We start from the raw sequence: 20,200 nt of genomic DNA, 5'->3' as shown, positions 1-20,200 counted from the left end.
CTGAAAGGTATAAAGGTTAGATGCCGAAAACAACATTGAAGAGGTGGGCTTTGAGCAAGGATTTGAAGAAGGGTAGGGAGGGGGCTTGGCGTAAGGGCTCAGGAAGTTTATTCCAAGCATAGGGTGAGGCGAGGCAGAATGGGCGGAGCCTGGAGTTGGCGGTGGTGGAGAAGGGTACTGAGAGGAGGGATTTGTCCTGTGAGCAGAGGTTTCGGGCGGGAACGTAAGGGGAAATGAGGGTAGAGAGGTAATGAGGGGCTGCAGACTGAGTGCATTTGTAGGTAAGAAGGAGAAGCTTGAACTGTATGCGGTATTTGATCAGAAGCCAGTGAAGTGACCTGAGGAGAGGGGTGATATGAGTATATCGGTTCAGGCGGAATGTAAGATGTGCAGCAGAGTTCTGAACGGATTGAAGGAGGGATAGATTTACCTATAGGAGGGGGCTCTTTCCTTTTTTTGATGACGAGTGAGAGTCCACCACCAAAGACAAATAGGTTTTGAAGATAATTCCAACCAATTATCGCATCAGCTTTTTAGACATTCCATCGTATCAACCACCACCTCCATCATCTCACTCGAAGGATCATATTTTGATCCTTCTTTTGGAGCTAGAGACTCTAATTCAGGCTAATGCTATTGAGGAAATGCATCCACAGGAACAGCAACAGGGATTTTACTCCTGATGCTTTCTTACTTCCAAGAAATTGGGTGACTTGCATCCTATCCTAGACCTTTGGAAGCTCAGTTGCTGCGTCAGGAAATAGAAATTCAGAATGAAATACCTTAGCACCATCCTACTTCTGTGTCGAGGAGAGTGGTTCATGTCCGTAGATCTGAAGGATGCTATATCCACAAACCTATTCATCCATCCCACTGTAAATTTCTTCCTGACTTCTTCTTCCACAGGAAATGCTACCAATACAAGGTTCTGCTCTATGGCTTATCCACAGCTCAGAGAGTCTTCACTAAATGTGTTGCTGTTGCTGTAGCACATCTCCAGAGGGCTGGAATATGTGTGTTTTTTTCCTACCTTGACAACTGGCTCATCATGGGGTCTTCTTCTTAAGAAACTCCACAGTCACTGCTGACCACAATGACATTACTAGAAAGACTGGGGTTTGTTGTCAATCACTTGAAGTCCAAGCTTACCTCCTTCCAATCCCTGGATTTCATTGGGGCATACATTATCTCCCCAAGAAGTCAGAGCCTTCCTTCCACCTCCGTATGTAGAAAATCTCATCTTTCTCACCAGCCAAGTCTCTAATGCAGCAGTCAATATGGCCAGAACACTTCTTTGCCTCCTGAGTCACAGGGTGGCAGTGGTGTATGTAATCTGCTTTAAGAAACTATGCATAAGCCCTATCTAATGCATTTAAAATGCTGGTGGAATCAATTCACCTAACCCCTTTCTTCTCAATTACCTAACACCCCAGTACTGCAGGAGGCCCTCCTCTGGTGATTACACTGCCTCAAACTGGAAAAAGGCAGACCTTTCCTACAACCATCTTTTCAGAACACTTTAACCACAAATACCTCCAAACTGGGTTGGAAAGTACACTTTCTCCATCTCCAGACTCTCAGGGTATGTGGACTGTCTGGGAGCACCAGCTACACAACAACTATTTGGAAATCAGAGCAATTGACTATGAACTCCAAATATTCCACTACTTGGCTTTCTAAGAAAATCATCCTAATGCATATGGACAACCAGGTGGTGATGTTTTGTAATCAACAAACAGGGAGGCACAGGCTTTTCTCATCTCTGCATGGAAATTCTGAAAATCTGGCACTTTTCTATATTTATTTAATTTCTTATATACTTCCTGCAAATCTGAAAGCTATCAAAGCAATGTATATTCAGGTACAGTAGATATTTTTATGTTTTTGGAGGGCTCACAATGGAGGGTTAATTGATTTACCCAAGATCACAAGGAACTCTGGTGGGATTTGAACCAGGGTCCCCTGGCTCTCAATCCACTGCTCAAACCATTAGGCTCAGCCTGCTCCTCCACTATATCGCACAAGATGTCTCTCATAGCCATTTATCTTTTGGGAGCTCAGAACACACTCTAGCGGATGTAATCAACAGACACCTCAACCCTCCACAGTTCCATAAAATCTCTTCCAGCATTGCGTGACATTATATATTGGTCTCTTCATCACAGCTGACAAATGCCAAATGCCTACAATTTTACTCAATGAGACTAGCGCCTGAATGAATGATCTGAGATGCCTTTGCTATCCACTGGGGCAGAACGTTTCCTCCTATACTGCTGATATCTCACACCATTCAGTAGTGTCAACAGGACAAAGTGGTCATGATTCTACTAGTCCCCTAATGGCTTTGCAAGCTGTGGTTTCCATACCTGTTGCATGACTCTGGCATCCCCTATTCATCTGCAACTCCTTCTGTATCAAGGAGACTGGTTCATGCCCTTGGATCGGAAGGATGCCTATACCCACATATCTCCTCACACAACAGAAAGGAATGCTACTTCATCTTTATCTCCACCACCTTGCACTCACATCATGGCTTCTCCAAGGGAATTAGACCAGCTTTCCATTCCTAATGTTGCTGCAGTACTGGTAGCATGCAGGAGACCCTGTACAAGGTGTTTTATATGTCTTTAAATGGAAAGGGTTCAGCATCTGGTACACACAGGGTGCCTGGACCTCTTTGGGACATTCACTGCTCTTTGCTTCATCTCTCCAACTTGGGCCTAAAGATCAGTTCAGTCAGGGTGCATCTGAGTGTTATTTCAGCCTTCCAGGAGACAGGAGAGGGCATCATAGTCTCCTCCCAACCATTTCTATCTAGGTTTATGTGGGGTCTCAACAATTTGAAGTCTCTGATTAAGAAATCAGGTATCACCTGGGACTTGAATATCATGCTGGGGCAGCTCACTCAGCCTCCTTTTGAGCCTGAATTCTCTGCACAACATAAGTTTCTTTCCTGGAAAAACCTTTTTTGCTGATAGTGATTACATTGGTGCAGCATATCAATGAAATAAGGGCACTGGCACATTACCCATCGTACACCCAATTGTACCAAAGTCATTATCAGGACTCATCCCATGTTCCTGCCCCGTTTATGCTTCCAAAGAATACATTTTACATCATGAGTGTGGTGTTCGAAAAATGAAATCTTTACTGAAAGGATTTCTTCAAAGCAAAAACACACAGTCTCAGTCTCTAACAGATTTTCAAGGCAATCTTGTGGGAAAAACAAAGTATAGTGTAAGGGGATAGATTCTCTCCTCTTCTGCCTTCTCCTTACTTAGGGGTAACCCTTCTTCTTTTGGGGGGGGCTCTCTGGGCTTCCTGAACATCTGTATGGTAGCTGATTTCTCAAAGCTTTAGGCTCCTCTTTCCTATTTTCTTTTTTCTCATCCTCCTGACTCCATAGGAACCCTAGATGCAGCACTGAGTTTTGTCCTTCTCCTCCTCTTAGACACCTTTGGAAATATAGTGCTGGGCAGACTTATACGGTCTGTGCCCTGAAGAGCACAGGTACAAATCAAAGTAGGGTATACACAAAAAGCAGCAAATATGAGTTATCTTGTTGGGCAGACTGGATGGACCGTGCAGGTCGTTTTCTGCCGTCATCTACTATGTTACTATGTTACAGCATTAGACCAGTAGTGACAGTCAGAAGCACCCCTACTAGTTTCTCTGCTTCATTTTCTGAGTCCTCTGTAACAGGGACTCCGGACCAAAGATCAGATTCTCTTCTTGCTTTTGGGCCTTCCTCTATGGAACAGGGCAAAAAAGACAGAACAGACTCCTGTTCCATCCCTTCTCAGACTTCCTTGAAGTCCTTGGAGCTCATCTCCAGCAGAGTGCCCGGAGAGAGACAGGGCACACACCTGTTACCAATCTCCTGTTGAACTCCTGGGACTGCCTGCCTGTAGCTCAACAGCAGTCACCTAATCATTCAGTATCCTGCAGGCAGCTCCTCTGAATATTAACTCAAATTGCAGGTGGACACACCCTGACCACTGGCTGGATTCTTCCATATTTAGCTACTACTGTTTGGGTTCACCATAATCAATAGTCCATTCCAGAACCTACTTACACTTCTTCCTCATAGTCCAGGACCATAATGCTACTCTCTGGGGAAATATATTGTAGATCCTTCCACATTTTAACATAACCCTGTGGGGAAATAAGAAGCATCATTCACTCCTTGTTCACACACTCTTCGCCCTAAGAAGCTGGCATAGTTACCATTAGTATTCAGCAGATGTATTTGTTTGTAGCTAGGCATCATTTACTTTTAGCAGAAGGAAAAAGCCTCACAAGTCAAAAAGGCATGAAACCATGCCTAAAAACATTCTTAATCATTAGCAAAAAAAAACCCTTCTGTTCCTATTCCCAAATTTTCTCAGAACTAAGAACATTTTGGAATAAAGTTTTTTTTGACAATGATTGAATGTTTTTTTTATATATATATTTTGTAGAGGTTGGAGCATATTGACACTGATCATCCCTCAGTCCACCAGTGAATGATAGATATCAAGGAAGAGGTTCCTGTGTTTTCTTGACAAAATGTGGGTGAATTTAAATTGGAAATCTCACTGTTGTTCTTTTCTGTTTGCCTCCCATAGGATCTACTAGACGATTACTGCACCACTGGCAGTGGCTCTGGACTCCCCTTTCTTGTCCAAAGAACCGTGGCCCGACAGATCACTCTTGTTGAATGTGTAGGTAAGAAGTCATTTATTGAAGAGTAATAAGCATGTTTCCTGAACAGCTAGGGCTCTGTTTTCAAAACACTGTAAGAGTGCATCAGTCATTATGACTCCACATACTCATAGCGAACACAACCACAGAAGTGGAAAGAACAACAATGTCCCACAGAAAGTCTCAGGAGTAGGAGAAGAGTGGGAACAGAATCAGGCTCTTCAAAAAACGGACCAAAGGTATCCAACATTGCTATGAAACATTTATTAAAGAATGACTCAACATAGTATTATGTTTCGGCACAAAAAGTGCCTTCTTCAGGACTCTTGGTAAATGTGTCGAAATGATCTTTATGAATAATATCTTCAGAAATGAATCTTTAAAATTATGGTCTTTAAAAAGACCTTTGTATGATATACTGAAAAGATATTACTTCTAGGTGCCACTGTATCTGCTATTCACTATATCCTACAAAGGTCTTTTTATCTTGTTATCTTGTTTTATCTTGTTATCTTAAGGAAAGGGGATTCAGCAAGTTCTAATAAACCATAAACCGTAAGTTGGGCCCCTTATAATAAGGCTGTTGAAAACAGTGGCAAACTTGTGAGATTTTGTTGCACTTCCTGGATTTTGCATTCTTTTCATTGGGAGTGGATGGGGGTGGGGATGTAGGGTGGGGTTTCGAGGGGTCTGTGGAGGGGGGGAAGGTTGTAGTCAAAATGTATTTGTCAGTGCTTTTTGTTTTTATACAGAAATGCCTTTATTGCCATCATAGTGGTAGAGTAGCCTAGCGGTTAGAGCACCATTCTTGACATCCTGAGGTATCCAGTTAAAATCCCACTGCTGCTCCTTGTGATCTTGGACAAGTCACTTAACCCTCTATTGCCTCAGGAACAAAATTAGATTGTGAGCCCTCCAGGGACAGGGCAATACTTAGTGTACCTGAATGTAACTCTCATTGAGCTATTAGTGAAATAGGTGTGAGCAAAATCTAAATAAACAATGGGCCCTGATATTCAAAATGATTTAAATGACCAGGAGAGGCTACTGGTCATTTAGCCCTCCTGTCCAGGACTCACCAGGCATTTTCAGCTGCATTTAACTGGATAGTGCCACTGAAAATGCCTATTTTGGGGATGTACCAGGGAGCGGAGTCAGCCCTTAACCGGTTATAGTTAACCACATAAATAGGACAAAATAAAAGTCAGTCCAGTTTATATGTGGTTCTTTATAGATGTTTAAGTGCCGAATATCGCACTTAACCGACTGTATTTTGGCCAGCTCCCTATCCCCAGAAATTCAATGCTGGAGTCCAGACATGGCCCGGCATTGATTTTCCGGGTACAATGCCAGTGGTGGTCAGTGAAACACTGGTCACTTGCAGGCTGCATTTCGGGCCCATGTTTCCCAAGGTCATGTGAACTGGAGATGGGTCACTTTCAGACCCCAGTCAGGGGGCAAGGAGGAAGGATGTGTGGAAATGAAGGGTTTATAGGATGGTTTTTGTGGGTAAGTATTGAAGATAGGAGTGTATGTGGGTTCAGGAGTTTGGTATATAGGATGGGGTAGGTGGGAAGTACTCATGGAGTGTGTAGGGGTACCTAAGATGATAGTGATATGTTGGGGGTGTCTGCTGTGGGTTAGACATTTCAAGTGTGAGAGTAGGGTCTTGTGTATGTTGGTGATGCCATGGTGGTGTGATGTGTGGAAATGTGTGTACATGATCATCTCAGTATGGGGCGTCTGGGGATGTGGTTCAGTGGGGACAAAGGAGAGGGCTGTTAGATGTATAATGAGGGTATGGGGGATTTGTCTGAGAACAGCTGTTTCTGGGGTGGTATTGCAGTCCGGGAGGGTGATGTCTGAGGTGGTTCTGAAGGATGGATGTCAGGAATGCAGTAGAGGGGTGGGGTCTGCAGTGAAGGAGAGGTGGGTCTGTAGAGAGGGTGTGGGGAAAAAAGGGTGTAGTAGAGGAGAAGTATCCCAGGTCCACAAGGAGGGTGTGGGGGTTCAGCAGAGGTGAGGTGTCTCAGGTGGGTCTGCAGATAGGGTATAGGGGAAAAAAGGGTGCAGTGGAGGGGAAGTGTCTGAGGTCTGCAAAGAGGATATATTGGGGTGGGGAGTGTAATGGAGGTTTCAGGGAACACTACCCACCTCTTCCCCCTTCCCATGTGGTATATAAAATATTTTTTAAAGACTGTACATACTTCTATTTGTGCTGCACTTGTCACTTCCCAATCTCATCATCAAATTGTCCCCAGTGCAGCCTGGTGGCAAGTAAAACACTTAAGCACTTCATCTCAGGCTGCCGCAGGGCTGAAGTCTCATGCGCTGAGCACCATGTTAGCAGGAAATGAGGCATTTTAACACTTTATTTGTGCTGGGCCTCAAGGGGGAGAGTTTGATGATGAGATCAGGAGGCAGTCTGGCAGCATAGCTAGAGGTAAATGCAGTGTGTTCCACACTCACCTCCTTCGAACACTACCACCGCTGCTTCATCTTTTCTGTTTCTTAACCTAGAGTTGGAATAGTAGCAAGTGGCCCCCTGTGAGCCAATGATCAGAACTCCCGTGGTAAGCCAAAAGCGCAAAAACCATACTGCTGGAATAGCACAGAAACCTAGCTCACCAATGCTCAAAGGAAATGGTATTCAAATTGTGTTCACGCTGTAAAAGTGAAAGCAAAGGAGTTTTGCGGTAAGCTCAGCTCCTGTGAGCATGTGCCTTGCAAACCCGAAAGTGAAGCACACGTTAGTGCCTGTTTTCTGTGCCTTTAAATATAAGCATGTTACTTGGAAGACATATTTAAACGTAGAAAACAGGCGACGGTGTGTGCGCTTTCACTTTCTGGTTTGCTCCAACTCACACGCATTCGTTTCTCACTGCCAGCACATAGGGGCTTGCACGGACTTCCTTCTGCTTCCAAATTATATAAAACCCAGCAGATTTTAAAGAAAGAACCATGAAAATTCCTCTCTTCGAACATCCTAATGCCTGCTCCCAGCTTGCATTAGGTTTTCAGCGTAAAGGCGGCTTTGTTTCGTTTGCTGTTCTCTGAGCATTGGGAGGGAATAGGAAATTACCTCATTAACACCGGTTTGACTACATTAGCATGTTATTAGCGCTAATCTTTGTCTCCTGTGTCTTTGAGCATTCTGCGCTCACTAATGTGGGCGCTAGACCGGTGCTAATCGTTTGGTTCTGAGCATCAGCCCAGAAGGCGAAATATGAAAGTGCCAGACCCCTTAGAGAAAGCCTGCATTGGCTCCCACTGAAGGACCGTATTGCATTCAAGATATGTACCTTGGTCCATAAAATCATTTATGGAGATGCCCCATCATACATGTCAGACCTAATTGACTTACCAGAGAGAAACAATAAACGTTCATCACGCACCTGCTTAAACCTTCATTATCCCGATTGCAGAGGACTTAAATACAAGTCTGTACATACATCCAGTTTCTCATACACCTGCACGCAACTATGGGATGAATTACCGATTGCCATAAAAATAACACACGACCTGACAACCTTCCGAAAGTTATTAAAGACCTACTTATTCATGAAGGCGTACAATAAAGATTCCCCATAACGATCTGACTTCCTAATTATTCCAATCACAACTATTAAGGAACCCTCCTATCTGTCCATCCTAATTACAACCTCATGACTGAATATTATATCTTGTCCTGATATTATGTTACGTAATGTTGGTCTTTCAATCCACTTCCAATCCAATATGATTTACTTATGCACTCTTAGTTGTAATAATTGTAAAATTATTATTCTGTTATTATGATTGCTTTGATATTCTATGTACCCATCTGTATCTATATTTTGAAATTCTTATCCTATAATGTGTACATGTTGCTATAACATTTTGTGAGCCAAAATGAGCCTGCAAATAGGTGGGAAAATGTGGGATACAAGTGCAGCAAATAAATAAATAAATAAAAATAAGTCACTAGAGACGTCCAAGTGCGACAAGGCATGCATAGCTCAGTAATTTGACGAGGAGTTGTTTTATGTGGCAGGAAAAGGGCGATATGGGGAAGTATGGAGAGGCATCTGGCAGGGAGAGAACGTGGCAGTGAAGATTTTTTCTTCTCGAGATGAACAGTCATGGTTCCGAGAAACAGAAATTTATAACACGGTGCTGCTGAGACACGAGAATATTCTTGGTGAGTAGTAAGCAACAACTTCATAAATGCTTTATTTTGAAATACTGACAGGTTAAATGTATTTATTTATTTAGGAGCCCTTTTACTAATGTGTAGCGCACGCTAATTAAATTACAGCCTGCTAAATGCTGCACGTCCTATTTTATATCTGTGGGCCACGTGGCAGTTAGCGCACGCTAATGATTGCTAAGGTTTGGCTGAGGGGGGGTCTCCAAGCACCGCCAGCAGAAGCCTTTCTCCAGCGCTGTTCTCCGCCATATTGCCTGCCCTCCCTGCTTCCCCTCACGTCACGCATTCTTGGTTTTGATGAAATTGAGTGTGCGCAACATGAGGGGAAGTAGCCGCAGGACAGGCAATGTGGTGGAGAGCAGTGCTGGAGGAAGCCAAGGTATGTGGAGTTTATGGTGGGCAGGGAGGTGGGGCAAAATGTGCCACCCCGCTTTGGGCTCCAGTCCCCCCAATCTGAAGTCTTGCTACGCAGCATCCTGGGGGGGGGGGGGGCAGTGGCGGTCCTGCCCCAGGCCTGGAACAGTCTCTCAATAGCCCTGCCTTCTCGTAAATTTTCAAAGATCACCATGGCCAGCCCCCCCCCCCCCCAATGTACTATCTAATTACTTTCCTATCAAATATTATAGTTCAAACCCCTATCCTATCTTTTATGTCTTTACAGTCTCCTTGCCCCCCCCCCCCCCCCCCTCTAAATTAGGTTGTAAGCCGCTCAGATAACTTGGTTCATGGGCGAGATAGCAAATCTTTAATAAACTTGGAAACTTCAAAACCTTCCCTTTTCCACCCTGCTTAATAAAACCTTTAACATTTCCTGCTTACAGACATTTTCCCTAATTCCTGACTTATCTTGATCTAACCCCTCTGTGGTAATGTGATCAAGGGTGTGGCTTGGATAAGGCACAAACTCGGTCATACACACTAAGGTTACAAGCAAAAAGGAAAAAAAAAGACCTTGTTATTTGACATATGTGCCCCCTGTTACTTCACAGGCTTATGTCCAGCACAAGTACAGTCCCTTTATTTCTCTCTGGTTCCTCACATAGAAAGCAAATACTTTCTGAATGTAATTCAAGGTGTCTCCTACCTTGCCAGTCTTCCCACACAAACTCTGATGCTAATGAAGCTTGATCCACACCACTTCCCTGCTTGTCTCCTCAGGTACTACACCTCAGCTTGGAGTGGAGTCCTCTTATTTTGGGCCTCCAAAGAGACTGGAAGCCTCTACACTTGGGGCCTCCCTATCCTATTCTGCCAGAGAGCTTTTGATCCAGCCTAGCAGGGTTGCCAAATAAAAAAAAAAATTCCCACACAAAACCACCCAAAACCCGCCCACACCCCACTCCCGCTGTCATCAACCCCACCCCTTCCGTCATCACCCCACCCCCGCCGTCATCAACCCCGCTGTAATCAGTCCCGCCCCCACCGTCATCGCCCCACCCAATACGTCAGCAAACCCCGCCCAAAACGTCACAAACCCCGCCTCTGTTGCCATTAGCCCCGCCGGCCGAAAAACCGCCCCAAAACCCACACAGAAAAAAACAAAACGAGCCCAAAAAACTGCAACTCGTCGCGGGCAAAAGTTTCCCGCGGCGGGTTGCGGAAAACCACCCAATTGGACGGGAAAACCGCCCATCTGGCAACCGTGCTGCCTAGTCTGAGCCACACCCCTCTGACTCAGCCTCAGCAGACTAACACCACCTGTTATAAGGTGCCTGAGGTGCACCAGTGAGGGAGTATTTCTAAGGAAATCCTGCCTTGTACCATACACTCCCTCACACCCTCATTACTATCAAACAAAAACTACATAAAAACCCTGCACATACCCAGTATATCCACTATTCTGACATTATGGGTAAAACCAAGTTTTAGTTCTTTACAAAAAGACCCATAATGGTCCAGCAGGTGTAATTAAAGAAGTAATTTGTTCCACAGCATAGGCGCTCCTGTTGGGGCAGATCTATGGTCCATCTGGCCCAGTGTCCTGCTTCCAGCAGTGGCCAATCCAGATCACTAGTTTCCTAGCAAAATCCCAAAGGGTAGCAATATTCCATGCTACCAGTCCCAGAGATAAATAGTGGCTTTCTGCATGTCTACCTTAATAGCAGTTTATGCACTTTTCCTCCAGGAACTTGTCCAAAGCTTTTTTAAACCCAGAGCTTAACTATTCATTGAGTGAAAAAATATTTTCACCTATTTGTTTTAAAAGTATTACCATGTAACTTCATTGAGTGTCCCCTTGTAAGAACGTAAGAATAGCCATACTGGGTCAGACCAATAGTCGATCCAGCCCAGTATCCTGTTTCCAAAGTGACCAATCCAGGTCACAAGTACTGGCAGAAACCCAAATAGTAGCAACATTCCATGCTACCAATCCCAGGGCAAGCAGTGGCTTCTCAATGTCTGTCTCAATAGCAGACTACGGATTTTTCTTCCAGGAGCTTGTCCAAACATTTTTGTAAATCCTGATACGCTAACCAATATTACCACATCCTCCAACAACGAGTTCCAGAGCTTACCTATTCATTGAATAAAAAAATATTTCCTCCTATTTGTTTTAAAAGTATTTCTGTGTAGCTTCATTGAGTGTCCCCTAGTCTTTGTATTTTTTTTTTTTTTTGTTTACAAGAAGTCTTTATTAAACCAAATATCAATACAATACAGCTTCATATTCGTTGGGTACAATGCGTTTCTGGTGTGGATAGTAGAAAGAGAATAAACACCTACCCAGCACGCTACATTTACATTGTAACTTTCCCATAGGTAACTTCTGAATTTTTTTTTTATTTATTTATGTTAAATTTTTTTATATTACATGTATTGATTAACTGGAACTAAAATGAACAATTGGAATCCCTAGCCCCCAACCCCCCCGACAACCCACCCTCCCTGACCTTCCCATACCCCTGCTCTTTGACCCTATAGTCCAAATGTAACCGTTCATCTTTCGTTTGACCTGTAGAGCTTACTTTCTCAAAAAGTATTCCCATATAGACTGCCATCTGTGCAGCTGATGTTTTCTGTCGGCCATCAGCCGCTCCATTTCACATATGTAAGTCAACTTGTTTTCCCACTTCTTAATGGGAGGAACCCCCTTCTGCTTCCAATGTGCTGCGATTACTACTCTAGCAGCCCCCACCGCCTGCCGCATCAGAGCTTGATGATGTGGTTTTAAGCCATGCATGTCTGCAGAGAACAAGAAAAACTTGGGGGTCCACGGAACCACACACCCCACCCAACTCTGTAGTCGATGATGTACTGATTTCCAAAACGCCCGAATCTTCACACATCCCCACCACACATGCCCCATAGTCCCCTTATGGCCACACCCTCTCCAGCACAAGCCCAGTGTGTTCGGAAAGATGCGCTGGAGACGATCCGGTGTAAGGTACCACCGAAACAGAACCTTCAACGCATTCTCTTTAAGGGGGACATGAACAGACACACCACTCGCTGCTCTTTCTATTCTCTCCCACTCGGGTCCACCCAGAGACACTCCTAGTTCCCGCTCCCAACTGGACCTATGCTGGGTGTAGCTGGAAACCTGTGCATTGACACTTTTGTATAAGCGTCCTATCAAGCCTCTTGATGAAACAAATTTAAGACAAATCTCCTCCACTTCCAGTCTTTGCCTCTGTATTACCTGACCCACCGCCTTCGTTTTAAGGAAGTGGGTAAGTTGCTGATAGGCGTATGCGTCCCCCTCTCTAACTGAATATGTAGATTGCAGTGTGGCAAAAGACATCAGCGAGCCATTCTCTAACAATTGTCCCCAAGTCCTCAATCCCTCCCTATACCACCTCCTGAAAGGTCCAGCTACTGTCCCTGGCTTAAACAACGGGTTAAAGGCTATGGGTGACATCTGGGTTAGCACACAATGACCCTGGGGAAATAGACTGTCCCAATAGTGGAATGTGACACATATGGACGGACACACCTCCTCACCCAACTGTCGAAACTGCCTAGGCAGCCACATGAGGGCCCCCAACGGCGTGGACCCCAAAGAGTGTTGCTCCAGGTGCACCCATTGTCGATCAGGGTATTCCTGGTACCATTCAATGGCGGCTCTTCCCTGACTAGCCCTATAGTACCAATTAAGGTTAGGGACCCCCATCCCCCCCCTTTTCTTGTCTTGATAAAGCAACTTACGAGCTAGCCTCGGACGCTTGCCTGCCCAGACGAAGCGCATTACTGAATCCTGTAAGGAAGCAAGGAATCGCCTGGGCATCATCACAGGCAGGGCCTGAAATAAATAAAGCAGCCGCGGCAACACGTTCATCTTGACGATGGCTATCCGCCCGAACCAGGAAAATTCCTGATCCCCCCATTTTTCCAAATCTCCCCTTAGCTTGCTAGCCAGCCCTTGTAATTAGCTACAAATACCTCTGACAAATCTGTTGTTATATTTACCCCTAAATATTTAATGCTCTTGGTTGCCCACCGGAAAGGCGCCGACGCTTTCATGGAAGAAACTACTTCTGCCGGGAGTGTCACATTCAAAGCTTCTGACTTGCTCATATTAACTTTAAATCCCGACACTGCAGAATACTCCTCTATGTGATTCAACAAGGCAGGGACCGTAGTCACTGGGTGAGTAATATACAACAAAATATCATCTGCAAAAAGGGCCATCTTATGCGTAGTCTCTGCCACTCGAGCTCCTGAAATGCCCACATCAGACCGCACCCGGGCAGCGAAGGGCTCCATAACCATGGCGAACAATAGCGGTGAAAGCGGGCAGCCCTGTCTTGTCCCCCTATGCAACGCAAACAGAGCGGAGTTACTTCCATTCACCCTGACACAAGCCTTGGGTTCCACATAAAATGCCCTAATCCAACTTCGAAAGTGTGCACCAAAGCCCATAACCTCTAGGACCTTATACATAAAAGGCCAGTGGACTCTATCAAAGGCCTTCTCAGCATCTAAGCCGAGAAGGCACAATGGTTTCTGACTTCTCTTTGCAAAGAACATAAGGTCCAATGTACGCCGAATATTATCTATGGCCTTACGATGGGCCACAAAGCCCACTTGGTCAGGGTGAATAAGAGTCGGCATAAGAGGTCCAAGTCTATTAGCTAATACCTTAGCCAGTATTTTTACGTCTGCATTCAAAACCGAAATGGGTCGGTATGAGCCGCATTCCGCTAGATCTTTATCGGGTTTGGGCAATACCGCGATCCATGCCTCCATCATAGAGGAAGGCAGAGCACCCTCCCCTCCCACCTGGTTAAAAAGATCAGCAAGCAACGGCGCCAAGTCAGGGGCAAACTTTTTATAGAATTCATTGGGCAATCCATCCAGCCCAGGGGACTTGCTGGAGGGCAAACCTCTAATAGCCTCCTGCACCTCAAGCGGGGTAACCGGTTCCTCAAGCTGGTCCCTAAGTCGACCCGCCAGAGGCGCAAGTGGGCAGCTCGCCAAATAGTCCTCGATAGATTCCATAGAGGGGTGAATCTCCTGGTCGTATAGTGTGGTATAGAATTCCACAAAACGGTTACGTATCTGCTCAGAGGTAAACAGCACTTCGCCACTCTCATTTCTCACCTGCTTCACCATGCGGTCTACCTTCTGCCTACGCAACTTAGTAGCAAGGAGCCTACCCGCCTTATTTGAGAACTCATACATTCCCACTCTATGCCTGTCCCGTGTCCAACTCAGCTGCTCTGAGTAAATAGAATCTAACTTCATCCGTTCCCCACTCAGTTGTTGAAGGGTATGGGGAGATCGGTCTACCTTATGTTGGCTCTCCAATTGGCGTATCCGCTCCAGACAATCGGCTATTTGACTCCTACGTACCCTAGCACGCTTACTGGCTACCTGCAGGAAGTAACCCCGCGAAACCGCTTTCATAGCATCCCAGACAATGGACAGGGGTGGTCCTGATTGTCTATTCAGCTCCAGGTACTCCTGCAACATAATGCGATAACCCCCCTCCACCTCCGGGTCAAGAAGCAAACTAGTGTTTAAAGTCCATCTCCTTTCTTTGGGTTCAGCTCGCAGGGTGGGCAGTGTAACCCACACCGGAGCATGGTCCGATACTGTCGCACTGCCCAATCCCGCCACCGGCCCCCCTCTCCACCAAGGCAACATCCACAAATATGTAATCTATTCGTGAATATGAGTCATGAACCCGTGAGTGGAATGTGTAGTCTTTGTCCGCCATATGTGTCAGCCGCCACAAATCTAAAGTTCCCAGGGAATGTACCAAAGATTCTAAAGCAGACGCCTCCCTCTTTCCCCCTTCAGTTTTAGGATTTCCAGAACGGTCCTGGGCAGGATTCATCACTGCATTGAAGTCCCCCCCCAGAATTAGGGAGCCCTTTACAAACCCTGCCAAAGAGTTCTTCACCTTAGTAAAAAATTCCACCTGCCCAGTATTGGGAGCATAGACAGATGCTATGGTTAAATCCACCTGTTGAATTTGAACATGCATAAAGATAAAACATCCACCCGGATCCCTCTTAATGTCCATTACCTGCGCCCCCACCGAAGAATGAATCAAAATAGCCACTCCACAGGTTTTAGAGGCCTCTGCTGAAGCACAATAAACCCCTGGGTAACCCGGGCAGGAGAGAAGCTTAACATGCCTACGACGAAGGTGTGTCTCTTGTAGAAGTACTACTTGTGGGCTATAATGCTGTATCTCTTTGTATATCTTTTGCCTTTTTTGGGGCATATTAAGACCTTTGACATTATATGACAATACTTTCAAGTCCATACTCAACATTTAGCGCGTCCTAAGCACATTTGCAAAACAGTGAACACAAAAAGAACAAACAAACTGTGAGACAGTTGATGGCACCTCGGAAGATTAGGGTCAATGCTACTCCCCATGTCCTACCTCTGCGGTCCCTGCTCCATTGCCCTTGTCTATTCTCCCCCCACCCCCAATCCCCCTCCCTTCCCTCCTCCCCCTTACTACACACACAATATGCATCCAGACTCCAACTTCCCCCCCCCTCCCCCCTCCTTCCAACCACCAGACAATGCCATCTAGCACTGAATGGGATATGAAGGATAAAGTGAGCCACCAACCCAGGCAACCACCCGGCCTCCCCTCCCCCACCCCACTCATACACCTTCAACGCCTTTTATTCTATATCACATAATTCCAATATACCCAATACCCCTCCTCCACTTCAATAGGAATTACAGCTGGAGCAATGTCCATCTTATGGTATAGCAGACTTAGCCCAAAAACAATAACACTGCACATTTATGCAAGTTCAACTATACGCAAACCAGTTCAGGTCCCATGCTTTGATGACTTCGGCCCTACTCGCTTCCACTTCTGAAGTTTCGCTTGCGTAGCTGGAGTCAGCCCCACCGGAGGAGTCTCCGTTGCAGTTAGGCCTGCTTCATGAAGGTTATGCCAGGCTTCCACCACTCGGCGGAACCGGAGTTGCTTGCCTCCCAGCGCGAAGCACACCGCAAAAGGAAAACTCCAGCGGTAGGCGATTTTCTCCTTTTGCAAAATTTCCAGGACAGGTTTCATGGCCCGTCTCTGTGCCAGGGTGTAAGTCGAAAGGTCCTGATAGACTGAAACCCGAGCTTCATTATATTCCAACGTGGTCAATTTACGGGCCTGTTGCCAGATGCGCTCTTTAAAAGGGTACGACGCAAAGCGCACTACTATGTCTCGTGGTCGGTTTCCCATAGGTTTTCCCAACGACCGATGCGCTCGCTCAATCGACAATTCACCCGGGGTAGGTGCTTCTCCCAGGATCCGTTCACAGAGTGCACGAATTATAGTAGGCACATCTTCTCCTCCTCCACTCTCCGGCACCCCACGAAAGCGCAAATTATTCCGACAACCCCGATTCTCGAGATCGTCGAGTTTATATTGTAAATCCTCTGTTTGGTCTGTTAATTGGGTTATGCGGGCGTCCATTGCCGCGCTGGCTTCAGTCTGCTCCTCTACCCGATCCTCCAGGCTCTCAACTCGTCCGCCCAATTCCCTTAAGTCCAAGCTGATAGCGTCCACGTGTTCAAGAATCTCCAACCGAGAGGCCTTGATTTCCTCTCTAATCGCCTCTAAGTATTTCGTGAGGTCCTTGGGCGTAGCGGTCTTTTTTATTTTTTTAATTGTACCTCGAGGCTCAGCAAGAGAAGAGGCAGTGTCGGAATCAGAAGACCGCTGTATTTCTGGGGACGCATGGCGGGAAAGGCCCTTCGCCAGCTGTCGGGTGGAACATCGCTCCCCATCTCGCTGCTGTGATCCCGATATTTTGCTCATTGTTGGCAGCAGTGTCTGCGCTCTCTTTCCAGCTGTTTAAGTAGCAATACGACTGTGGATGGGTATGGATAATGGCTTAATGGTGTAGGGAAGTGCGGGAGCCAAAACTCAGGCAGCCATCTAGTCTCGTGACGTCACTTCCTCCCCGTCTTTGTATTTTTTGAAAGAGTAAAAAATTGATTCACTTCTACTCGTTCCACACCACTCAGGATTTTGTAGATGTCAATCATATCTCGACTCAGCCATCTCTTTTCCAAGCTGAAGAGCCCTAAACTCTTTAGCCTTTCCTTATATGAGAGGAGTTCCATCTCCTTTATCACTTTGGACCTTTTCTAATTACATTATATCTTTTTTGAGATACAGCAGCCAGAATTGCATGCAATGCTCATAGAGCGATACAGAGGCATTATAGTATTCTCAGTCTTATTTACCATCCCTTTCCTAATAATTCCTGGCATTCTGTTTGCTTTTTTGGCCACTGCTACACACTGGGTAGAAGATTTTAGCGTACTGTCTACAATGACACCTAGATCTTTTTCTTGGGTGCTGACTCCTAAGATAGAGCCTAGCATCAGATAACTATGATTCGGATTATTCTTCCCAATGTGCATCACTTTGCATTTGTCCACATTAAATTTCATCTACCACTTGGATGCCGTCTTCCAATTTACTAAGGTCTTCTTGCAATTTTTTACAGTCCGCATGTGTTTTAACAATTTTAAATAGTTTTGTGTCATTTGCGAATGTAATCATTTCATTGTTCTGAATTCCAAATTATTTATAAATATGTTAAATAGCAATGGTCCCAGTACATACAGATAGATCTCTGCAGCACTTCACCATTCACCCTCCTCCATTGAGAAAAATGGCCATTTAACCCTACCCTCTGTTTTCTGTCCAATAACTAATTCTTAATCCACAACAGAACATTGCCTCCTATCCCATGACCCTTTAACTTTCTCAGGAGTCTCTCATGAGGAACTTTATCAAAAGCTTTCTGAAAATCTAGATACACTACATTAACCTGCTCACCTTTATCCAATGTTTATTTATGCCTTCAAAGAAATGAAGCAGATCGCTGAGACAAGACTTCCTTTGGCTCAACCCATGCTGACTCTGTCCCATTAAACCATGTTTGTCTACATATTCTGTAATTTTATTCATTCTAATAGTTTCCACTATTTTGCCTGGTACCGAAGTCAGGCTTACCAGTCTGTAATTTCTCGGATCACCCCTGGAACCCTTTTAAAACATCGGCGTCTTCTTGGCCACCCTCCAGTCTTCAGGTACTACGGCCTTTTTTTTTTTAAAGTTAAAATCTTCTTTATTGAAATTTAAAGAGAAAAGAAACACGAACAGCTAGCAAGAGGTAGTAATAGCATTATATCATTCTACAGCTTGTAAAATAGTACATAAAATTCACCCCAGTGGGGTAAAGGAGTGCCTATATCTTGTTCTCACCTAATTTTTAATATGGTGTAATCCTTTTGTGGTCCCCATTTAGTAAGGGCCTTTTGGAGCAGTGAGACAGACACTTCTCCTCCGACAAGTCCTGAAAAAATCCCCTTATTCTGTCTCCCATGCCGCTGTGTAGCAGGTCTTTATCTAATGGTGTTATTTAGAGGGGCATAATTGAACGAAAACGTCTATCTCCATGGGCGTTTATCTCCAAGAACGGGTCCGTGAAGGGGCGGACCGAACCGTATTTTCGAAAAAAATAGACGTCCATGTTTTATTCGACAATTTGTGAGCTGGGCGTTTTTGTTTTTCAGTGATAATGGAAAATGAAAGCGCCCAGCTCAAAAACGAATAAATCCAAGGCATTTGTTCATGGGAGGGGCCAGGATTCGTAGTGCACTGGTCCCCCTCACATGCCAGGACACCAACCGGGCACCCTAGGGGGCACTTTTACAAAAACAAAAAAAAAGGTAAAAGAGCTCCCAGGTGCATAGCACCCTTCCCTTGTGTGTTGAGCCCCCCAAATCCCCCTCAAAACCCACTGCCCACAAGTCTACACCATTACTATAGCCCTAAGGGGTGAAGGGGGGCACCTACATGTGGGTACAGTGGGTTTGGGGGGGTTGGACGACTAAGCATTAAGCAGCACAATTGTAACAGGTAGGGGGGGACGGGCCTGGGTCCACCTGCCTGAAGTCCACTGCACCCCCTAACAACTGCTCCAGGGACCTGCATACTGCTGCCAGGGAGGTGGGTATGACATTTGAGGATGAAAATAAAAAGTTGTGAAACATCATTTTTTGTGGTGGGAGGGGGTTAGTGACCACTGGGGGGTCAGGGGAGGTCATCCCCGATTCCCTCTGGTGGTAATCTGGTCATTTAGGGCACTTTTTGGGGCCTTATTCGTGAAAAAACAGGGTCCAGGAAAAGTGCCCTAAATTCTAGCTACAAACGCATACTTTTTTTCCATTATCGGCGAAAGGCGCCCATCTCTCCTCGGCCGATAACCACGCCCCAGTTCCACCTTCGCCACGCCTCCGACACGCCCCCGTCAACTTTGTACGCTTCCGCGATGGAGTGCAGTTGAAAACGTCCAGAATTGGCTTTCCATTATACCGATTTATTCGTTTTTGTGAGATAAACGTCTATCTCCCGATTTGGGTCGAAATCTAGGCGTTTTTCTCTTTCAATTATAAGGTGGTTAGTGTTTGATCTGACAGTACGCAAATCTGTCCCCCCAGGAGGATCCCACCTGGTTTTGTAAATCTTCTACTGAAATGAGCTCTCCCTCTTTGTTCAATAGGTGTTCTAAACAAGTTATGCCTTGGTTTTCCCAGAGAGTAAAGACTGGCATTTTATTATTATTTTTTTATAGATACATTTCTGTGTAGTGTTTGACAGTAATAATTAATAACTTTTTTAAATCTTCATCTTGGTAATTACTAATTCCCACAAATGATGACAATTTTTGTTTAAATGATTTTATTATTCCAGTTCCCAAATGTTGTAACCTGGTTAGTTTAGTCTCCCCAAAGCACCCAAATAGTTTTAGAGCCCTGTTTACTAAGCTGTGTTAAGGGCATACTAGCGTTTTTAGCATGCGCTAAATTCTAAAGACACCCGTGGAGGGGCATAAT

At 45.3% G+C, this 20,200-nt stretch overlaps 1 protein-coding gene across 3 annotated transcripts in view; it reads left to right on the top strand.

Annotated features, from left to right (window-relative positions):
• The window catches only part of ACVRL1 (activin A receptor like type 1), a 173,453-nt gene that overhangs the window by 80,861 nt on the left and 72,392 nt on the right, over window positions 1–20,200 (top strand). For all 3 annotated transcript variants that reach the window (XM_030196861.1, XM_030196859.1, XM_030196860.1), the window contains 2 exons: window positions 4,608–4,707; window positions 8,717–8,863. In XM_030196861.1, the coding sequence (XP_030052721.1) occupies window positions 4,608–4,707; window positions 8,717–8,863 (247 nt within the window). The remainder of the gene's footprint in view (window positions 1–4,607; window positions 4,708–8,716; window positions 8,864–20,200) is intronic.

Source organism: Microcaecilia unicolor, chromosome 3 (genome assembly GCF_901765095.1).
Source record: "Microcaecilia unicolor chromosome 3, aMicUni1.1, whole genome shotgun sequence".
Classification (NCBI taxonomy): domain Eukaryota; kingdom Metazoa; phylum Chordata; class Amphibia; order Gymnophiona; family Siphonopidae; genus Microcaecilia; species Microcaecilia unicolor.
This window is presented reverse-complemented; position numbering and strand designations above follow the sequence as displayed.